This window comes from Bos indicus, chromosome 1 (assembly GCF_029378745.1).
Source record: "Bos indicus isolate NIAB-ARS_2022 breed Sahiwal x Tharparkar chromosome 1, NIAB-ARS_B.indTharparkar_mat_pri_1.0, whole genome shotgun sequence".
Taxonomy (NCBI): Eukaryota; Metazoa; Chordata; class Mammalia; order Artiodactyla; family Bovidae; genus Bos; species Bos indicus.
In genome coordinates, this window is record NC_091760.1 from 110451126 (window position 1) to 110470498 (window position 19373).

General features: G+C 41.4%; 1 protein-coding gene across 5 annotated transcripts in view; it reads left to right on the forward strand.

The window, feature by feature from the left end:
* The first annotated feature begins 284 nt into the window (after positions 1-284).
* VEPH1 (ventricular zone expressed PH domain containing 1) overlaps positions 285-19373 on the forward strand; it is a 277419-nt gene continuing 258330 nt past the window's right edge. The window contains exons 1-2 of one of the 5 annotated variants that reach the window (XM_070792573.1): positions 285-407; positions 9391-9688. In XM_070792573.1, the coding sequence (XP_070648674.1) occupies positions 9500-9688 (189 nt within the window). In that variant the 5' untranslated portion in view covers positions 285-407; positions 9391-9499. Of the gene's footprint in view, positions 408-481; positions 607-4439; positions 5009-9390; positions 9689-19373 lie in introns of those variants that run through there. The other 4 variants (XM_070792568.1, XM_070792579.1, XM_070792565.1 and 1 more) reach the window with 4 other exon arrangements.

The window sequence follows — 19373 nt, forward strand, 5'->3', positions numbered from 1 at the left end:
CACTCAGGCTAGTTATTTTCCTTCTCTTATGGTATTCACTCAGGCTAGTTATTTTCCTTCTCTTATGGTATTTTTCTTTTATCATATTTGGCTTAAATACTATCTTATTCTGCTACATTCCTTCCTCCATCCCTCCCCAAACCTTTTCACTGATGCCTGCCTGATAAAAGGCCCCACATCTGATATTGACCTAAAACTTCCTTGATTCCTTAAAGTGAGTTATTCATTAACTGAACCTAAATTACTGGTTGTTGGGCAAATCTTCTAGTTCTTTCAAACTACGAATCTGCTCAGAGAGGCTTCTGTAAATCTACTGTAGAAATAAGTGAAACTTTGTGCCAGTTGTTAGCAGTAAGCAGAAGTCTGAGAGAGGGAGGAGAAGTTACTCATTTGCTCAATTCAGCATGGTGAGTCCAGGGGAGGGAATCAAGTGTACCTTGGGCTTGACAAGCAGAGCAGGCAAGCGCCGCTGCTACCGACATACAGAGCCGGGCAGGGGCGACTGGCTGCTTCTGAGCATGGCTGTGGCTTCCCCGAGAATTGCTCTTGGGATCAAGCATTTTGCCCTCTATTTCCTATGATGGCCAGAATTTCCTGTGCTAAGAGGTATGGCTGTCTTTTTTCCTGTCCTTTTGTTCAGCAAAAACAAAAGCTAATTAAAGTAAATGTCAGAAGCTGCAGTGAGGCAAAGGGTGGGCTGCGGGATTAGGGCAGAGAAACTTTCAGGGGCTGGCTGATTATGCAGATAAAGCGCATTTGGGAGTTGTGTGTCTAGCCATGTATGCATACTTTTTAGTTATTATGGGGAAAAAAAAGCCACCTCTCTGTGGATTATTAAAACGTGTCTCTAGGCCTCTAGAGCAGAAAACTGTGCTTCTAGACTCACAGAAGGTGCATTTTGTTTTACTCCATCAGAGTTTGGGCTTATTTCTATTTCATATTTTTATTTACCTCAAGAAACATTTTGCAACCAGCAAAGAAACTGATCCTGCCTATGCTTTGCAAAGAAAAGTCAGTAGTATCATTACAGTCACTAGTTTGGACACTCACCATTATTGTTTGCTGTTGCTGTAATTTTTTTCCCTTGATAATTCAGGCACCTTACAAATCATAACTAAATCTGGCCACTTTTTTCTTTTTCAAATACATACTTAAATTGCTGTAGTACTCAACAGCTGAATTCCATGATATTTATGTATGTTTTCAATTTAAAAACTAGAAAAAAACATACTTAGGGCATTATTTGAATTGGTCATGCAGTTGTTTAATGTATGACATTTAAATGTAAATAGAGATACATTTAACATTGAATTTTCCTTGTAATTTGCAACTCTGGGTATGTTTTCTTGTAAAACAAACCCAGAAAATGGGAATTAAAAATTTTTGGTGAGATTTGTATCAATTCCAGAGCACATATGTCTTACGAAGTCAGAATTTATAAATGAAAATTGATACCCCATGAAACCATTATGACAGATTACAAATTCTTGGTCTAGAAAGTTCATTAGATCTTTCCCTCACTCCTGATGAAGAGAAATGTTTCCTATCTATTAATATGTGTGTTCTCATAAGTTGCAATACATGTTCAAAATTAAGTAAATTTTTTTGAGCTCTTGCCTAAACAGGGCATCAAACCTGTTGTTTGTGTATGCGTATGATAACAAGCCTGCTACACACTTAGACTGTATGAGTTCTAGCAAAAACACCAAGGGCTGAGTCCTTTAGCATCATGTAGAATAACCCAGCCGCAGAGGCTTTCAGTAGGAGTGAAGTATAGCAACATGTCGCAGCATTGGGAGCCCAGAGACGTCCAGGGAACAATAGACATCTTGTGGGAAGGGCTGAAATGTATGCGGCCCATTCCCATGGGAACGCCTGTAACGCTTTCACACTGTGTGAAAAAGATGCTCCTTGAAAAGAATCTTTAATCCTTTCTTTCAAGGGCAAATCTGAGAACTTTATTGAAAGTTTCTAGAACCCAAATGGGTCTAAGTTAGTCAGTGGGTATTTTAAACACAAGTAAATAAAATGATAATTTTTTGATCCCCGAAGCATAATGTAAGTAAATATTGCTATTATAGCATTTTCTGAGGTGACAAAACCGGAGAACATCCTAACCTGGAGTTGGAAGCTAGAAGCTAATTTTTTCAGAATAAACGGGCTTCCTGAGATAGTTATGTTTATTGAAATCCTCCCAAAGTGGCATTCCAATAGTCAGGCCATTGTCTTCTGGTTCGGGTGTGTCATTAGTAGATTCTGCTAAATGAAATCACACTTGAACCAGAACACTTAATAGCCCAACTATTGGGATACCACTCCATGGACTCAGAAAGAGTGTCCACAACTGAGCAACTGAGTGTGCCTGCATGCACACGTGTGCATGCACGCACACACACACACACACACACACACACACACACACACATGCATAATAGAGTAAACCAGCAATGTCTTATTAGTGCCCATTTGGTGTAGGTCACCTTGAAAAGTCATAAAGAACTTTTCCCTATAGTGCCCTGGAGGGAATAATACACTCCCTCCTCCCTAATAAACATGGAAGTGAGCACTGTGCTTACGTAGAAAGTGCAGGTATTTGGATTACCTGGCCAAAAAAATGTCTGAGATACATTGTATTTCAGTCCCTTTACACCCTGTGAAAAAATTCACTCTCACTGTTTGGCCGTGTTGGGGGTAGGGTCACAGTAAGGCTGTTTCTCCAGAGAGAAATTGTTTCTGAAGAAATCAACAAGGACATTTGTAAGACAGTGCATGAACTACCCCGATTTAAGACTATGAGAGACTACAACTAGGATATAAATAAAACACAAATGGAAAAGATCTAGGCATCTCTAATGCTGTGAATTTAATCTTAGGTAGCAGCAGAGTCATTGTTAGTATTTAAAAGGTATGACATGGGGATGCATTAACAGGAGAATGACCTACAAAAATTATTATATTATTAAAGATATGATTGCTGTCACTATTTGTATGGTTGCTATATGCCAGGTCTGTGTTAAATGCTTTATATAATCTCTTTAAACTCTCAACAACCCACATCACCATTCTCAGGTGTAAATAAGGAACCTGAGGCTCAGGGAGGTTGAGTAGTGTGACCAGGTTTATACTGCAGGTAATGGCATAGCTGAATCCAGATGTGTTCAGGTTTCCCCCGCCACTCCTCTCTGCTCTTCTTACTGCATTCTCACACTGTGTCCAACTCTGTACCCTAAGCTCATTTAAAACTAAAAGAAAATTGAATAAAAACTAGTGATAAGTACCATGAATAATGAATAGAGGATAAAGAAGAGGGAAGATTAAAGAAATATAATCTATTCCATTAAAAGAGAATAGAATAGAGATACTTCATCAGTATCTATAAGCCAGAAAGCCATCAATGAGAAAATACATCTATTCATGGATGTTTGGGTTCTCTATTTTTATAAACTCTTCAAGGGGACAGTCCTCCAGGTATGGATGGTATAAAAATATGATTGATCACCAAGTGTTTAGGAAGATTTTTGAGGCCATCCTCCTGAAGCATAGGATCTGGTTCAGTGGCAGGTGTGTGGCCACCCTGAGTGCACACCTTTGTGGGTAGTTCTCCTGGGGAGACACCCACAGTGTCCACATCTTGGTGGTCATGCAGGTCACAACTTTTTGTGTACTTTGCCAACAGATAGATGACTTGATGGGATGAACAGACCTACTATAGGAAGCTAGGGGGAGAGAATAATATAGCTTGAAACATACGTTTTTTAAATGAATCATTAACTTTTGAAACAGTAAGAAAGGGTTTCAGTACCTTTTTCTCTTCTGGAGTATCAATAGATGAAACAGGATAAGCATGTTCTGAGAGTTGGACTATAAAGAAAGCACCAAAGAATTGATGCTTTTGAATTGTGTTGTTGGAGAAGACTCTTGAGAGTCCCTTGGACTGCAAGATCAAACCAGTCAATCCTAAAGGAAATCAATCCTGAATATTTGTTGGAAGGACTGATGCTGAAGCTGAAGCTCCAATAATTTGGCCACCTGATTGGAAGAACTGACTCATTGGAAAAGACCCGGATGCTGGGAAAGATAGAAAGCAGGAGAAGGGGACGACAGAGGATGAGATGTTTGGATGGGATCAATGACTGGATGGACATGAGTTTCAGCAAGCTGCAGGAGTCGGTGATGGACAGGGAAGCCTGGCGTGCTGCAGTCCATGGGGTCGCAGAGTCTGACACTACTGAGTGACTGAACTGAACTGAACTGGAGTATTGCCGTAGTGTTTAAAGTATTAATACCAGTCTTATATGTCTGGTCCAAGAACCTTCCAGCAAATAAAATGGGAGAAAAGGGAGTGAGGGTATAGTATACATCTTTGTTGAGTAAGTCTGTTCTGTTTATTAGCAACTTCCTGCATTCTGAAAGTTTCAACAAAGTTAATCTAGAGCCAGAACAAGAGATGACTTCTTTAAGAGCTGTGGCTCATCCTGGACAAACACTCAGCTTTTCAAACTCTGTGTGGGACATCTCAAGGGGCAGGGAAGTGTTAATTAAACTGCCAATTCTACCCACTTCCGGAGGTTGAGAAAGGGCCCCCAGTGGGCACACCATTCACCTGTTTGAGTTCTTACTGAAGCCATGTTCTCTGCATAGCTTTTCTTTCCCTCCATTCTTCTCAGGCAAAGTATAGATTTCCATGAACAGAGGCAGTTTTGTTTTCGCTGTTAAAAACAACTCGGCTTTACCGGAGCGGGCTGTTTCACCCCAGGAAACAGAGCCTTTGACTCAGAGGTAACTCTCCACTGGGTGAGGCGCAGCCTGTCACCTGACCACTCCGGAGCTGCCGGTGGCATATCGGGCTGCATTCCTAGAATTCTTCCGCCCGGCGCCACAATGAACAACTTCAGGTTCACTGAGCTGAGTGGATTCCACTTGCGGTGCCCTCGGACTCCGATGCCCACCCAGCCTCAAAATAGATCGCTGAGTACCCTCAAGGGCCCCTTTGAGGAGTAGCACGCAGGTAAAGCGCGTTGCGGGGGACAGCTGGGATCCCCGGAAATGTGTCCCCCATGGTGCAGAAACATTTCTCTTTGCGGGGTTGTATTTCTCCATACAGAAACCCCATTTGTCAGCCAACACCCGCTTAAGAAATGTAGACCGAATAATGAGAACTCGGGTTTCAGATTAGGGTCTCTTATTAAAGATTAGGGAAAGAATTTAGGAGAGCCAAAGCCGGGGATAAAAAGGAATTTTGTAAGCCAGTTTTTGTAATACAGAAAGTACCAGATTTGGAGCCTGACCTACTTGGATGTGAATCTTGGCTCTGTCACCTGGGGCATGATATTTAACCTCACCAGTCCTGTTTCCTCTTTGGTAATAGTATCTACCTGCAAGGTTGATGGAAGATCTGAGAAGAAAGTGTCCAGCAAAGAACTTGGTACAGAGGAAGTGTCCTAGTGTGTGTATATACACATGCTTCTGTGTGTGTACGGCAGGTGCATACATCCACATACAGAGAGGTCACAGGACTATGACATTCAGAAGAGTAGGAAGTTTCCCAGAAGATGAGGTAAATTTTGATTTGGCTCTAACCCTCTGGGGTGTTGCAAAGAGAGCAGTTAGAAAAGCTACACACCTGAACAAAACACTGACCAGAGCTGCTGAAAGATAAATAACATGCCTTGTTGATTCTTGTCCAGGAAAGGGCAGACTGGATGCAGGCCACTCTTTAGATGAGGATGGATGGGAAGGGAGGCAGCTCAGTAATTATCATATACAGTCATGTATGCACCTGTACTCAGTCCTGAGAGGGCTTTGTCCTGGGAGATCAACTGCTTTCAATCCTGGCTCTGCAACTTACTCAGCAGATCCCCCTGGACTGCTTGTTTTCATCTCTTAACATCAGTTTCTCGTCACATGAAATTGTCCTGAGAATTCAGTGACTCATTATTTGGGAAGCTCTTAGAGTAGTGCCTGACTCATGGTAAACACCCGCTGAACACCAGCTGGTGGTGTCATTCTTTTACAAAGTGCTTTTTTGTGTGTTGTCTGTTTTGATCTTAAAAAAGATAAGATAGATTCCGTGTGCCTTGGACCCATTTTGCGGATGAGAAAACTGAGGCTTGGGAAAGGTAGAGCATGAAGCAAAGGCCCAACAACTATTGAGTAGCTGAGCTAGAACTTCAGTCTGGGTCCCCACACAAGTAGGTGACCCAGTGTGCACTGGGCACACATGCATTGAAGGACACCTCTCCTAAAAGTTTTGGCTAAACACCATTTCCTGCACATAGCCATTTCCTTATTATTTTGCCCTAGGAGATATCGCTCTCCCTCATACTTCCCCAAACTTCCTTTGTAGTCTTAGGGGACTTTTTTCTCGGTCATCCTTATAATGTAGAATGTTTGGTACAAGTCTCCTCTCTCACTCCCTCACCCCTGGATGTGTGAATGTCTTCATGTACAGCTGTGTGTTGAAAATGATGTTGGACATGGCAGACACACAATTGGAAGCATGAGTGTGGGGCTCCACACCAGGTGTCACTGCAGGTGTGAAAAAAAAAAGAAGGAACCCAGATGAACCCTGTGGTTCTCCAGCACGTATTTCTGCTTCTTCTCAGAGCTTCAGCTCTGCTATGTCTGGGGCAGCTGAATCTGCTGCTGGAAGTGCCTGATATTGACCAACGAGCTGACTGGTCAAGATGAAGTAATTTCCATCCAGTGTCTTACTTTCCTGAATATTATTTCACGGAGACACTGTCATTGCACATGTCTGAGGCTGGGGGATAGGGAGAGCAGGGGCAAATCCAGGAAAACATCACCTTAATTTTTCTTGTAGATACTGCAATTCACCCTTTCACATTTACCAGGGTGCAAAGGACTTTGTGGGCTTCCCAGGTGGTGTTAGAGGTAAAGAACCCACCCACCAACGTAGGTGATGTGAGAGACACTGGTTTGATCCGGGTCAGGAAGAACCCCTGGAGGAGAGCATCGCAACCCGCTCCAGTACCCTTGCCTGGAGAATCCTGTGAACAGAAGAGCGTGGTGGGCTACGGTCCATACAGTCGCAAAGAATGAGACATGACCAAAGCGACTTAGCACAGCCCAGCACAAAATACTTTGTAGGAGCCTCATTCTCTGCTCACACCAGCCCCTGAAATCTTCCCACTGCTCTTGTTCTTTTCTCATCCTCGAAGCCCCTCTTCCTTGTCACATTTCTGCTCTTTGATTGCCCTAAATCCCAGGGTATATATGGACAAGGATGCAGGGTCAGTGTAGGAGGGAAGAGGAATTCATTTTCTTGCTTTATGACTCTACCCATATCTTTATCCTTAAATGTTAACAATGCTCTCTATTCCTAAGAGTTGCCTCACATGGAGCCTTACGTGTCATCATCAGTCCAGGGTGGTTATAAACTGGAAGCCTAGCTCTGGAGTCTGGGTCCAAATCCCAACTCTCCAGTCTCCTAGCTCTGTATCTTGGACAAGTTATTTAATGCCTTGAGTTCCTCATCTATGGGCTTCCTTTGTGGCTCAGCTGGTAAAGAATCTGCCTACAATGCTGGAGACCTGGGTTTGATCCCTGGGTTGGGAAGATTCCTTAGAGAAGGGAAAGGCTACCCACCCCAGTATTCTGGTCTGGAGAATTCCATGGACTGTATAGTCCATGGGGTCACAAAGAGTCAGACACGACTGAGCGACTTTTATATACATGCATACATACCTCATCTATAAAATAGGAATGACATATCCTCATAGCATTGTTATGAGGATTAAATGAATTAGTGTTTACAAAGTATCGAGGGCCTGGCATATAGACAAATATATCTAAATATTGGGCCTCATTTTAGAAAAGTGACACTCTATACTTTCTATGGAGAAGGGAAGAGCAACCCATTCCAGTATTCTTGCCTGGGAAATCCCATGGACAGCGAAGCCTGGTGGGTTACAGTCCATGGGGTTGCAAAAGAGTCAGACACAACTTAGCAGCTAAACAACAACAATACTTCCTAAATTTTTCTGAAGCTGGTAGATAGTGCAAAATTTGCATGTACACAATACTATCCTTGAAATCTCTTCAGTGGCCTATGAGTTGCACCATTTGGAATACTACTGATAGTTTCTTTGTTAAGTGCCCGATGAAGGATTTGGCTTGCATTTAGAGATATGGAAGGTATGTATCTTTAAACTTGAAAACTGCATTCAGCACCAAGAAATGCTGTCTCAGTGATAGCTCAGGGGAAGGTCTGAGACACCCAAGGGAGCAGCAGACACTCCTTTTCACGCTTGTTCTGGGGACCACATTCAGCCTGAAATGCTGGGCAGAACTGCCTGCTGCTTATGTTACATAAATCACTCTCAGCTCTCACTCTCTGAACACGTGGTGGCATTTTTAAGTTACCTGTATGTATGAGGTGGCTCCATTCTCATGTAAAGTGCAGGAGAGCCCACTGACCTGAGATCAGAACAGTACTGCCACAGCTACCAGGGGTCTTGAAGAAGTCTTAAACTTCCCTGGCTCTGAAATGGTTGCTCAGGTCTCCGCTAGTGCAAATGATCTGTGGTTTTATGAAGCCCAGAAGGAAGCTGATGAGAATAATCAGTTATTTATTTGGTACCATTACCTTAATCTCTGTGGGCTGTTAACTGAGTAGAGACTACAGTGGGACTTTATTATTTCAACTGTGGGGACAGAGGGAGGGTTGCCAGATCCCCAGACCCTTCCTTTTCAGCCTTCATTGCAATATTCTCACCTTCAAGCTCTGTGTTCAAGTTCATGCTCATGTTCTGTAGAGATTTATCTCGTGTCACACTCCCAGGCAGAATTCTTTATTTCACTGCCATTCGTTTAGAGAGTACATAAGAACTGAGGATTGAGATCACCTTCTGGGTTGAGGTTCAGGAAGTTTCTGTTATCAATATAGCACTGAAGCCCAGCCAATAAAGTTAAGTTAGGCATCAGTTTCCACATCCAGGAAACAGGTATTGGGTCTAAAAGGTGTTTCCTGTGTTCTCTTTTCCTTTCATTGCCCTTTTCTGTTTGGTTTCCATCAGAATCTATTTGAGGAAATCTGGCAAGTATTGGGCATATTTGTTGCTGGTCCACTTGTTTCCTTGTGGCAGGAAGAGAAGGAAAAGGATATAGAAAGGAGAAAAGTAGGTTCTTAAAAAGCTGCTCTTAAAGGATCAAATTAAATTCTGGAAAAATAGAATCATCTTTGACATGGCTTTTTGAGACAAAATAAGAAAAGAGTTCTTTTGAAGGTCATCAAGCCAAAATCTGTTGTTCCATGCACATTTCCAAATGTTTTTTTCTTTTCCTCTCTCTCTTCTGGGCACCAAGTTCACATTCTGAGCTCATGACATTCAACTAATGGCTGTCTTGTGTCATTTGTTTCTCTTGCAGAGAGTGTCAAAAAAAAAACCCTCAAAGTCTGGAGAAGAATGACCTTTAGAGGTATATGAAATCTATGGCCTGCCACATGTTTTGGTCTCACTAACCTCTGCTGACTGAGATGCATGGCCCTGGGCCTGCAGGCAGTCCACTGATCATCAAACCTCTCAGCATGCATCAACTCTTCAGACTGGTCTTGGGACAAAAAGACCTTTCGCGAGCTGGAGACCTCTTCTCCTTAGAGGACTCTGAGATTGAAGACAGCCTGACAGAAGCTTTGGAGCAAATCAAAATCATTAGCTCATCTTCAGTAAGTCAACTAGCTTATAGACTAGATCCCTGAAACAATCTATTCTGGAGCTAAATGATTGTATATATTCTGGGGGAAAAGATCTTTGCAGAGGAAAGAGGAAGGACCACTCAGGTTGGTCTCTCTTAACTCTGCCCTGTGGTTTAGTTGGCATCTAAGAAATAACACCAGGGAAGTCTTTGACTTGAGGGGGAGGGGGCAGTCAGACTACCTTTTGTCCATCCATGGAGACCAGAACTCTGGAAATTGCAGGCCAGAGTGGAATTTTCAAAGGAAAAAAAAAAAAAAAAAGGATTGTCTAAAGGTTGTTTCTGTATCCTTGAGATGACACAGAGATGAGAGGGAGCAAATCTGAGGAAAAGCAGACCCACAAAGCTGCACAAGAGCATCAGTAAACAATGCAGGGTGTTGGGTGGGAGCTGAATAATGAAAGAAGGCAAGATGACACCTCCTGCCATGTAGGCAACAGGAGACAAGGATAACCATCACTCTACTGCCAGAAGTGACAGTTGCCCAGGGCTTAATAATGCTGATTCTGTTTACTTTCATATAACCTCCATTTTTTTTAAACCTTCTCCTTGCTCTTTTTTCTATACTCCCCCCATTTAATTCAACTCACCCATTATTAGACCCCAGTCATGATCAGACAAATTTAAAATCTCCATCAACCCTCCCATTCTTTCACTTCTCGTCAATGTCAGGATTATGTATCCGGAAAGCATGTTTCAAAGAGACTGGATGCAGAGTGCCCAAGGTGGCTTGATGTTGACCTTCTTGGTTGTGCTTAGAGATTGGTCCCATTTCAAAGGCCAAGACCACCTAGTGTCCCCTCCCATCCTCTCAGCTTAACAGCTTTTCCCAACACTTGGCACAAACATGTGCCAGGCAAAGGAAAGAGACTGGACTTGAGCCATAAAATACTGAATAGCAAATATGGACATATTTCAGAGATAACAGCTTTCTTCCATGTCATAATGAAAAGATGTTTTAAAAGGCATAACAGCAACCAGTGCAGCTTCCTCCTCAAATCTGTCAGCGTGTTCTCTTTTTGGCTGCCATTAACATGCCAAGTCCCCCCAGGGACCAGTGAAGTCATTGCCTAAACAGTCTTCTTTTTTCAGGTAACATCTTTGACAGCAATTATGTGTCCAGAAAATTAATCAACTTAGTCTGACTCAAAAAAAATAACAAAGCATTTCTCTGGTACATTTCCACTTTCTGAGTAGGATGTGCATGCTATTTTCAGCAACCCCTTCCGTCACATTCCTCTGGAAATAAATTGGCTGACTATACTACTGATTTCATCTAATAGAAAATATGTATATGCATGTGTATACACATACCTATCTGTATCTGTATTTCCCTGAAGCCTATTTCCACTAGAGGTCACTAGTGTCAGCGATTTCTTTTGTTTCTTCATGAGTTGCTTTGTCTCACAGATGACAAATTCAGAATTTTAGGACTGGTGAGTTCTATTATGTGTCCCCACTTTTAACCATTAAGGCTAGTACCTCCTTTGTCTTCAGGAGCATTGTTCATCCTTTAAGCCCTCCACTCAGCATCCCAACCAGACCAGTAGGTCTGGAGAGCTAGCAGTTCTCCTGCGATCCTCATTTACTAACTTCTGTCACACCCTGTTTCTTCCATTCTCTGTCTGTACCAAGTGGCACCGTTGGTAAAGAATCCACCTGCTAATGCAGGAGACACAGGTTTGATCCTGAATTGGATCTCCTAGAGTAGGAAATGGCAACCCAGTCCAGTATTATTGCCTGAAAAATCCCATGGACAGAGAAGTCTCGTGGGCTATAGTCCATGCAGTTGCAAAGAGTCAGACACAAACTGAGCACACACAGACACACACACAATTGTGGCAAAGAGTAGATAAGTGGCAGGAAGAAAAGAATCAATTTTTTAAAGAGAGTTTTGATCATGCAGATCAATCCAGTTTTTAAATGCAGGGATCATGTTGATCAATCCAGTTTTTAAGTTGCTCATCGATTCTACTTACAAATATGTCACTGTTAGCATTCCTTCCCTCCTCCATTCCTTTAAAAGCCAGGTCAAGTTCCATTGTTCCTGAAACAATTTCTAGTGTGTCTAGTTCTTAGTGATTGCTTCTTTCCAAAAAGACTCAATTACCCTTTTGCATTATAGTCCGTTCTTATAGAAAGTCATCTATTCATACATCCTCAAGTGCGATCTCTATATGGGGGAATCCCAGATCTATGTTTCAGCCTTCGGATCTCTTGCTAAACTTCAAGCTCATACTAATTGATATCCATCACATCAAATTCAATATATCTAAATTAGAAGTTATCACCTTTCTTCCATTTATACTACCTTTTTACGAGATCTCCAGGTTTGAAACGTGGAGTCATTCTTAACTTCTTTCTCTCACTCTCTCCTTTCCCTGCCTTTGGCCTTGCCTTTCTCTAGTTCAATCTACTAACAATTACCAGCTTAAATTTCCCAAGCCAGATTTTGTTACATGTCTTTCCATTGTTCATGCCCTTTCCATGATGTCTCAGTGACTGTGATATTCAGTGACTAATACCAGCAATTAGAGCCTTGAACCACAGTACCTACTCTGTGGTTTCTTCTTGTAGCTGCATCCCATCCTTCCCTTATAACCAAGACCCACTAAATATTCCTTCTTAGACCTTTACTAATGACCTTGCATCTCAGTAATCAGTTCCACCTCTCAGTTCAGTTCAGTCGCTCAGTTGTGTCCAACTCTTTGGCGACTGCATGGACTGCAGCACGCCAGGCCTCTCTGTCCATCATCAACTCCCAGAGTTTACTCAAACTCATGTCCATTGAATCAGTGATGCCATCCAACCATCTCATCCTCTGTTGTCCCCTTCTTCTCCCACCTTCATTCTTTCCCAGCAATAGGGTCTTTTCAAATGAATCAGTTCTTCGCATCAGTTCCTCTTTATAAACATAAAACTGAAAGGGACCTTCTAAACTGTCTTTTCCAACTTCCTTCCAGCACAGAAATCCCTTCTTTAGGATTCTTGACAACCAGATGGCCTCTCCTTCTATGCAATGATGAGAACATGCTATGTTTCTGACTTTTTTTTCCTGCTCCTCCATTTTCCTTTAGTAAATTGTCCCTTTCCATTGCATGAACCCTTCCTTGATGGGGTCTTGAATCAAGGTTCTCTACCTTGCCCTCTGCCAGGGAATGGGGAAAGCAGGAGTGAGGAACACCTGACCCAAGATATGCCAATCAGATTTTCTTTCCCAGTGATTCTAGGAAAGAAATTAGCAAAGGGTGAGTTATTATGATGATGGTATTCCAAAGAGACAGTCCTCACTTTCTACCCTTCTGTGACTATAGCTGCCTCAGTCATTGCCTTTCTAAGGCTAAGTACTACAAATTCCCCTTGAGATCTGTCAGCCACCTCTTATATTTTAACTATTTTATTTATTTTGCTTCAGTTATCCAGGTTTTTTCTGCTGTTTATCATCAAAGAATCCTAACAACGAGATAGCTTGTTCTACTGTTGGAAGGTGAAATTGTTAGTGTGTTCTTCCTTTTAGTCTAATAAAATCTCTCTCTTTATAAATATTTTCTGTCCATTATCCTTTAGTCTGGTGTCTGCCCTTAACAATCAAGAGAATTAAACTTCTGTTGCTACAAGAAGAACTTTAAACATATGCAGGTAGGTATCAAGTCTCACCTCTGGCTTCTATCTTCCCAGTTGACTATCCTTACTGTCCTTATATTTTCCCCTGACAAAGGAAGGCTCTGTAGCAGAGAAAAGTTACACCAGTCTCTGGTCTGAAAACACAATTTTGTCAGTACATGAGAAATGCTATTTAAATCATGCTGTCAGAAATATAAAATAGAATGCTGACTTAGTGATTTATAATGAAAAGTATAACTCACGTCCATCAGAATTCTTGTGTGTTCCATGCTGTTCTCGCTAAGTCTGTTTACTCAGTCTGTCTCTGTTACTGACTAGGCTTTTTCCTCCTGTATTTTAACCCATATTTTAGCCCTACCTCCCTGAGATTGTATGTAACTCAACTGTAAAGTCACCCATGTACAGGTTGTGCCTTGGGTTAGCCTTCAGGGTTGTTTGTCTAATCCTCATAGGGCAACCTCTTCCAGATTCTTGGAGACTGCCTCATTGTAGCTCCCAAAGATTGTCTACATTCTCAGCATTCTGAGTACCCTCTCCTGGAATCTTTTATATTTATTATTGTAATTTATCATTGCCTACTACTTGAACCAATTGTTTGAAATAGTTGCTCATACTAGTCAGATATTTTGTTTCTAAAGCTTCTTTTCAATAGTAGCATGGTGCAGTTGGCCACATTTATCCTGTGATATGCCGAGAACCTCAGGTTGAATCAAGACTTGAAATTAGATAACTTGAAAAAATGTTAAGTATATTATGCCACATTTTAAACCATTGAAATAATATTCTTATCTCATTTTAGAATAGCTATACCTTTGAAAAAACTATGATTCTGGGAATTTCCTGGTTGTCCAGTGGTTAGGACTCTACTTTCACTGTCAAGGGTCCAGGTTTGATCCCTACTCAGGGAACTAGGATCCAACATGGTGAGTAATGTGGCCAAATTAAAGAAAAAAAACAAACAAACATGATTCTGTCCAGTACATTAGTTACCATCCCCAGCTTTGTATAATCTAGACGTTTAGCAAGCAAGCCTTTAGTCCTTCCCCCAAAGTCACTCACAAAAGAATCAAAATGACTAGATTCTGATCTGCAGTCCATGCATCAGTTACTCCAAAACAGAGCTGGAAAATATTTTATCTTTAGGCTTGCTTTGAGAAAATGACTTATTCAGAATTCTAAGTTCCCAAACATGCCTTTAAGTTTTATCTTTTCATTTCAAGTACTTTCTGGAATCAGTTCAGTTCAGTTGCTCAGTTGTGTCCGACTCTTTGCGACCCCAAGAATCGCAGCATGAGAGGCCTCCCTGGCCATCACCAACTCCCGGAGTTCACCCAAACTGATGTGCATCGAACGGTGATGCCATCCAGCCATCTCATCCTCTGTCGTCCCCTTCTCCTCCTGCCCCCAATCCCTCCCAGCATCATAGTCTTTTCCAGTCAGTCAACTCTTCACATGAGGTGGCCAAAGTATTGGAGTTTCAGCTTTAGCATCAGTCCTTCCAATGAACACCCAGGACTGGTATCCTTTAGAATGGACTGGTTGGATCTCCTTGCAGTCCAAGGGACTCTCAAGAGTCTTCTCCAACACCACAGTTCAAAAGCATCAATTCTTCGGTGCTCAGCCTTCTTCACAGTCCAACTCTCACATCCATACATGACCACTGGAAAAACCATAGCCTTGACTAGGCAGACCTTTGTTGGCAAAGTAATGTCTCTGCTTTTCAATATGCTGTCTAGGTTGGTCATAACTTTCCTTCCAAGGAGTAAGCGTCTTTTAATTTCATGGCTGCAGTCACCATCTGCAGTGATTTTGGAGCCCAGAAAAATAAAGTCTGATACTGTTTCCACTGATTCCCCATCTATTTCCCAGGAAGTGATGGGACCGGATGCCATGATCTTCGTTTTCTGAATGTTGAGCTTTAAGCCAATTTTTTCACTCTCCTCTTTCACTTTCATCAAGAGGCTTTTTAGTTCCTCATCACTTTCTGCCATAGGGGTGGTGTCATCTGCATATCTGAGGTTATTGACATTTCTCGTGGCAATCTTGATTCCAGCTTGTGCTTCTTCCAGTCCAGTGTTTCTCATGATGTACTCTGCATAGAAGTTAAATAAGCAGGGTGACAATATACAGCCTTGATGTACTCCTTTTCCTATTTGGAACCAGTCTGTTGTTCCATGTCCAGTTCTAACTGTTGCTTCCTGACCTGCATATAGGTTTCTCAAAAGCAGGTCAGGTGGTCTGGTATTCCCATCTCTTTCATAATTTTCCACAGTTTATTGTGATCCACACAGCCAAAGGCTTTGGCATAGTCAATAAAGCAGAAATAGATGTTTTTCTGGAACTCTCTTGCTTTTTCCATGATCCAGTGGATGTTGGCAATTTGATCTCCAGTTCCTCTGCGTTTCCTAAAACAAGCTTGAACATCTGGAAGTTCACGGTTCACATATTGCTGAAGCCTGGCTTGGAGAATTTTGAGCATTACTTTACTAGCGTGTGAGATGAGTGCAATTGCATGGTAGTTTGAGCATTCTTTGGCATTGCCTTCTTTGGGATTGGAATGAAAACTGACTTTTTCCAGTCCTGTGGCCACTGCTGAGTTTTCCAAATTTGCTGGCATATTGAGTGCAGCAGTTTCACAGCATCATCTTTCAGGATTTGAAATAGCTCAACTGGAATTCCATCACCTCCTCTAGCTTTGTTTGTAGTGATGCTTTCTAAGGCCCACTTGACTTCACATTCCAAGATGTCTGGCTCTAGGTCAGTAATCACACCATCATGATTATCTGCGTCATGAAGATCTTTTTTGTACAGTTCTTCTGTGTATTCTTGCCACCTCTTCTTAATATCTTCTGCTTCTGTTAGATCCACACGATTTCTGTCCCTTATCGAGCCCATCTTTGCATGAAATATTCCCTTGGTATCTCTAATTTTCTTGAAGAGATCTCTAGTCTTTCCCATTCTGTTGTTTTCCTCTATTTCTTTGCATTGATCACTGAGGAAGGCTTTCTTATGTCTCCTTGCTATTCTTTGGAACTCTGCATTCAAATGGGAATATATTTCCTTTTCTCCTTTGCTTTTCACTTCTCTTCTTTTCACAGCTATTTGTAAGGCCTCCCCAGACAGCCATTTTGCTTTTTTGCATTTCTTTTCCATGGGGATGGTCTTGATCCCTGTCTCCTGTACAATGTCATGAACCTCCGTCCATAGTTCATCAGCAACTCTGTCTATCAGATCTAGTCCCTTAAATCTATTTCTCACTTCCACTGTATAATCATAAGGGATTTGATTTAGGTCATACATGAATGGTCTAGTGGTTTCCCCTACTTTCTTCAATTTAAGTCTGAATTTGGCAATAAGGAGTGCATGATCTGAGCCACAGTCAGCTCCCGGTCTTGTTTTTGCTAACTGTATAGAGCTTCTCCATTTTTGGTTGCAAAGAATATAATCAGTCTGATTTTGGTGTTGACCATCTGGTGATGTCCATGTGTAGAGTCTTCTCTTGTGTTGTTGGAAGAGGGTGTTTGCTATGACCAGTGTGTTCTCTTGGCAAAACTCTATTAGCCTTTGCCCTGCTTCATTCCATACTCCAAGGCCAAATTTGCCTGTTACCCCAGGTGTTTCTTGACTTCCTACTTTTTCATTCCAGTCCCCTATAATGAAAAGGACATCTTTTTTGGATATTAGTTCTAAAAGGTCTTGTAGGTCTTCATAGAACCATTCAACATCGGCTTCTTCAGTGTTACTGGTTGGGGCATAAGTTTGGATCACGGTGATATTGAATGGTTTGCCTTGGAAACAAACAGAGATCATTCTGTCGTTTTTGAGATTGCATCCAAGTACAGCATTTCAGACTCTTTTGTTGACCATGATGGCTACTCCATTTCTTCTAAGGGATTCCTGCCCACAGTAGTAGATATAATGGTCATCTGAGTTAGATTCACCCATTCCAGTCCATTTTAGTTCACTGATTCCTAGAATGTCAACGTTCACTCTTGCCATCTCTTGTTTGACCACTTCCAATTTGCCTTGATTCATGGACCTGACATACCAGGTTCCTCTGCAATATTGCTCTTTACAGCATCAGACCTTGCTTCTATCACCAGTCACATCCACAGCTGGGTATTGTTTTTGCTTTGGTTCCATCCCTTCATTCTTTCTGGAGTTATTTTCTCCACTGATCTCCTGTAGCATATTGGGTACCTACCGACCTGGGGAGTTCCTCTTTCAGTATCCTATCATTTTGCCTTTTCATACTGTTCATAGGGTTCTCAAGGCAAGAATACTGAAGTGGTTTGCCATTCCCTTCTCCAGTGGACCACATTTTGTCAGACCTCTCCACCATGACCCACCTGTCTTGGGTGGCCCCACACAGCATGGCTTAGTTTCACTGAGTTAGACAAGGCTGTGGTCCATGTGATCAGACTGGCTAGTTTCCTGTGATTATAGTTTCTGTGTGTCTGCCCTCCGATGCCCTCTCGCAACACCTACCATCTTACTTGGGTTTCTCTTACCTTGGACGTGGGGTATCTAAAGAGATACAGCAAAGCGCAGCCGCTGCTCCTTACCTTGGATGAGGTCGCTCCACCTGACCTTGAATGTGGAGTAGCTCCTTTCAGCCCTCCTGCACCTGCACAGCTTCCGCTTCTGAAATACCCTTACCTAATAATTCATTTCTTCTACTACTAGGCTCTCCTTCCAGATTCCTCAGGTCAGACTGTCTCCCTGTTCACTTAGCCTCTTCTCACACTCTCAACACCACCTTTCCTTTGATGCTTAGTCATACCTAGTCGATCTACCCACCTTCCAGTTCTCTTCCATTTTTTTTAACAATAAAAAATGTTAAGTACACAAAAATCACCCAGTTTAAGAAATTAAACAAAAGTGTTGTCACCTGCATGTTTCTCTCTTCCCCTTCAATACTCCTCCCTTTCCTCTCTTAAGGTAACAAATATCCTGTTGTGGTATTTATCCATATGTGTTTTTATTTCTTTGCTACATATGCATGGATCAAAAATGACTTATAGCATTGTAGTTCATGGTTTTAAACTTTATACAAATGATGTAATAAGGCTCAATATTATGTCCTTGGGGTTTATCTATGTCAGTATGTATAGTCCCAATTCATTTGTTTTCAGTGCAATAGAGTGTTCCATCACATGACCATGCCACAGTTTACTTACCCAGGCTTCTTTTGATGGATATTCACTATTCTAACAGTGTCACAGTGAGCATTCTTATAATTAACAATTTTGGCAGCTGTGCTTAATAACTATTGTACACAATCAGTAGTGAAACAACTAAATTTAGGGTTTCATATACTTTCAATTTTCTGATAAACCACCAAATTGCTCTCCAATATGGTTTCACCAATTTACACTCTGATCAGTCAGTTAAGAGTCTCAGTGGCTTTATTTCCTGGTCAATACTTGCTTTTATCAGATTTAAAAAATTTCTGTCCGTTTAAGTGAAGCAGGGTCTGATTGATATTTAAACCTGCAGTACTTTCATTATTGATGAGTCTGACCACTTTTTCATGTATTTATTTGTTATTTGCATTTAAATATCCTTTTCAGTAAAGTACTTCCTTAAGGTTTGGGCTTTTTTTTTTTTCTTTCATTTTTCTCCTGAGGTTTAAGAAGAATCTGTTCTTATTAATTTAAAGGGGGGTTTTCTGTATATCTTTCTATTAATCTTTGTCACTTTGTGCATGTCGCACACCTCTTACTCAAGTATAGCTTGCCTTTTACTGTAACCTCTTGATATCCAATAGGACAAGTATCCTCAAACTCTTTCTCTAAAACTTCTTTGATTCATTTCTGTTCTTTAATAATTTTGAATAAGCTTCTCAAGTTTCGTGAATAATTCTATCAGTATCTTGATTGGAATTTTATTATATCTATAGGTTAATTTGAAGTAAATTAACAACTTTATGGTACTATCTTTTTTATCTGTAGATATTGTGTATCTGTCCATTTATTTAGATCTTCTACAATATCTTTTAATAACGTTTTATGATTTTTTACTCAAGGATC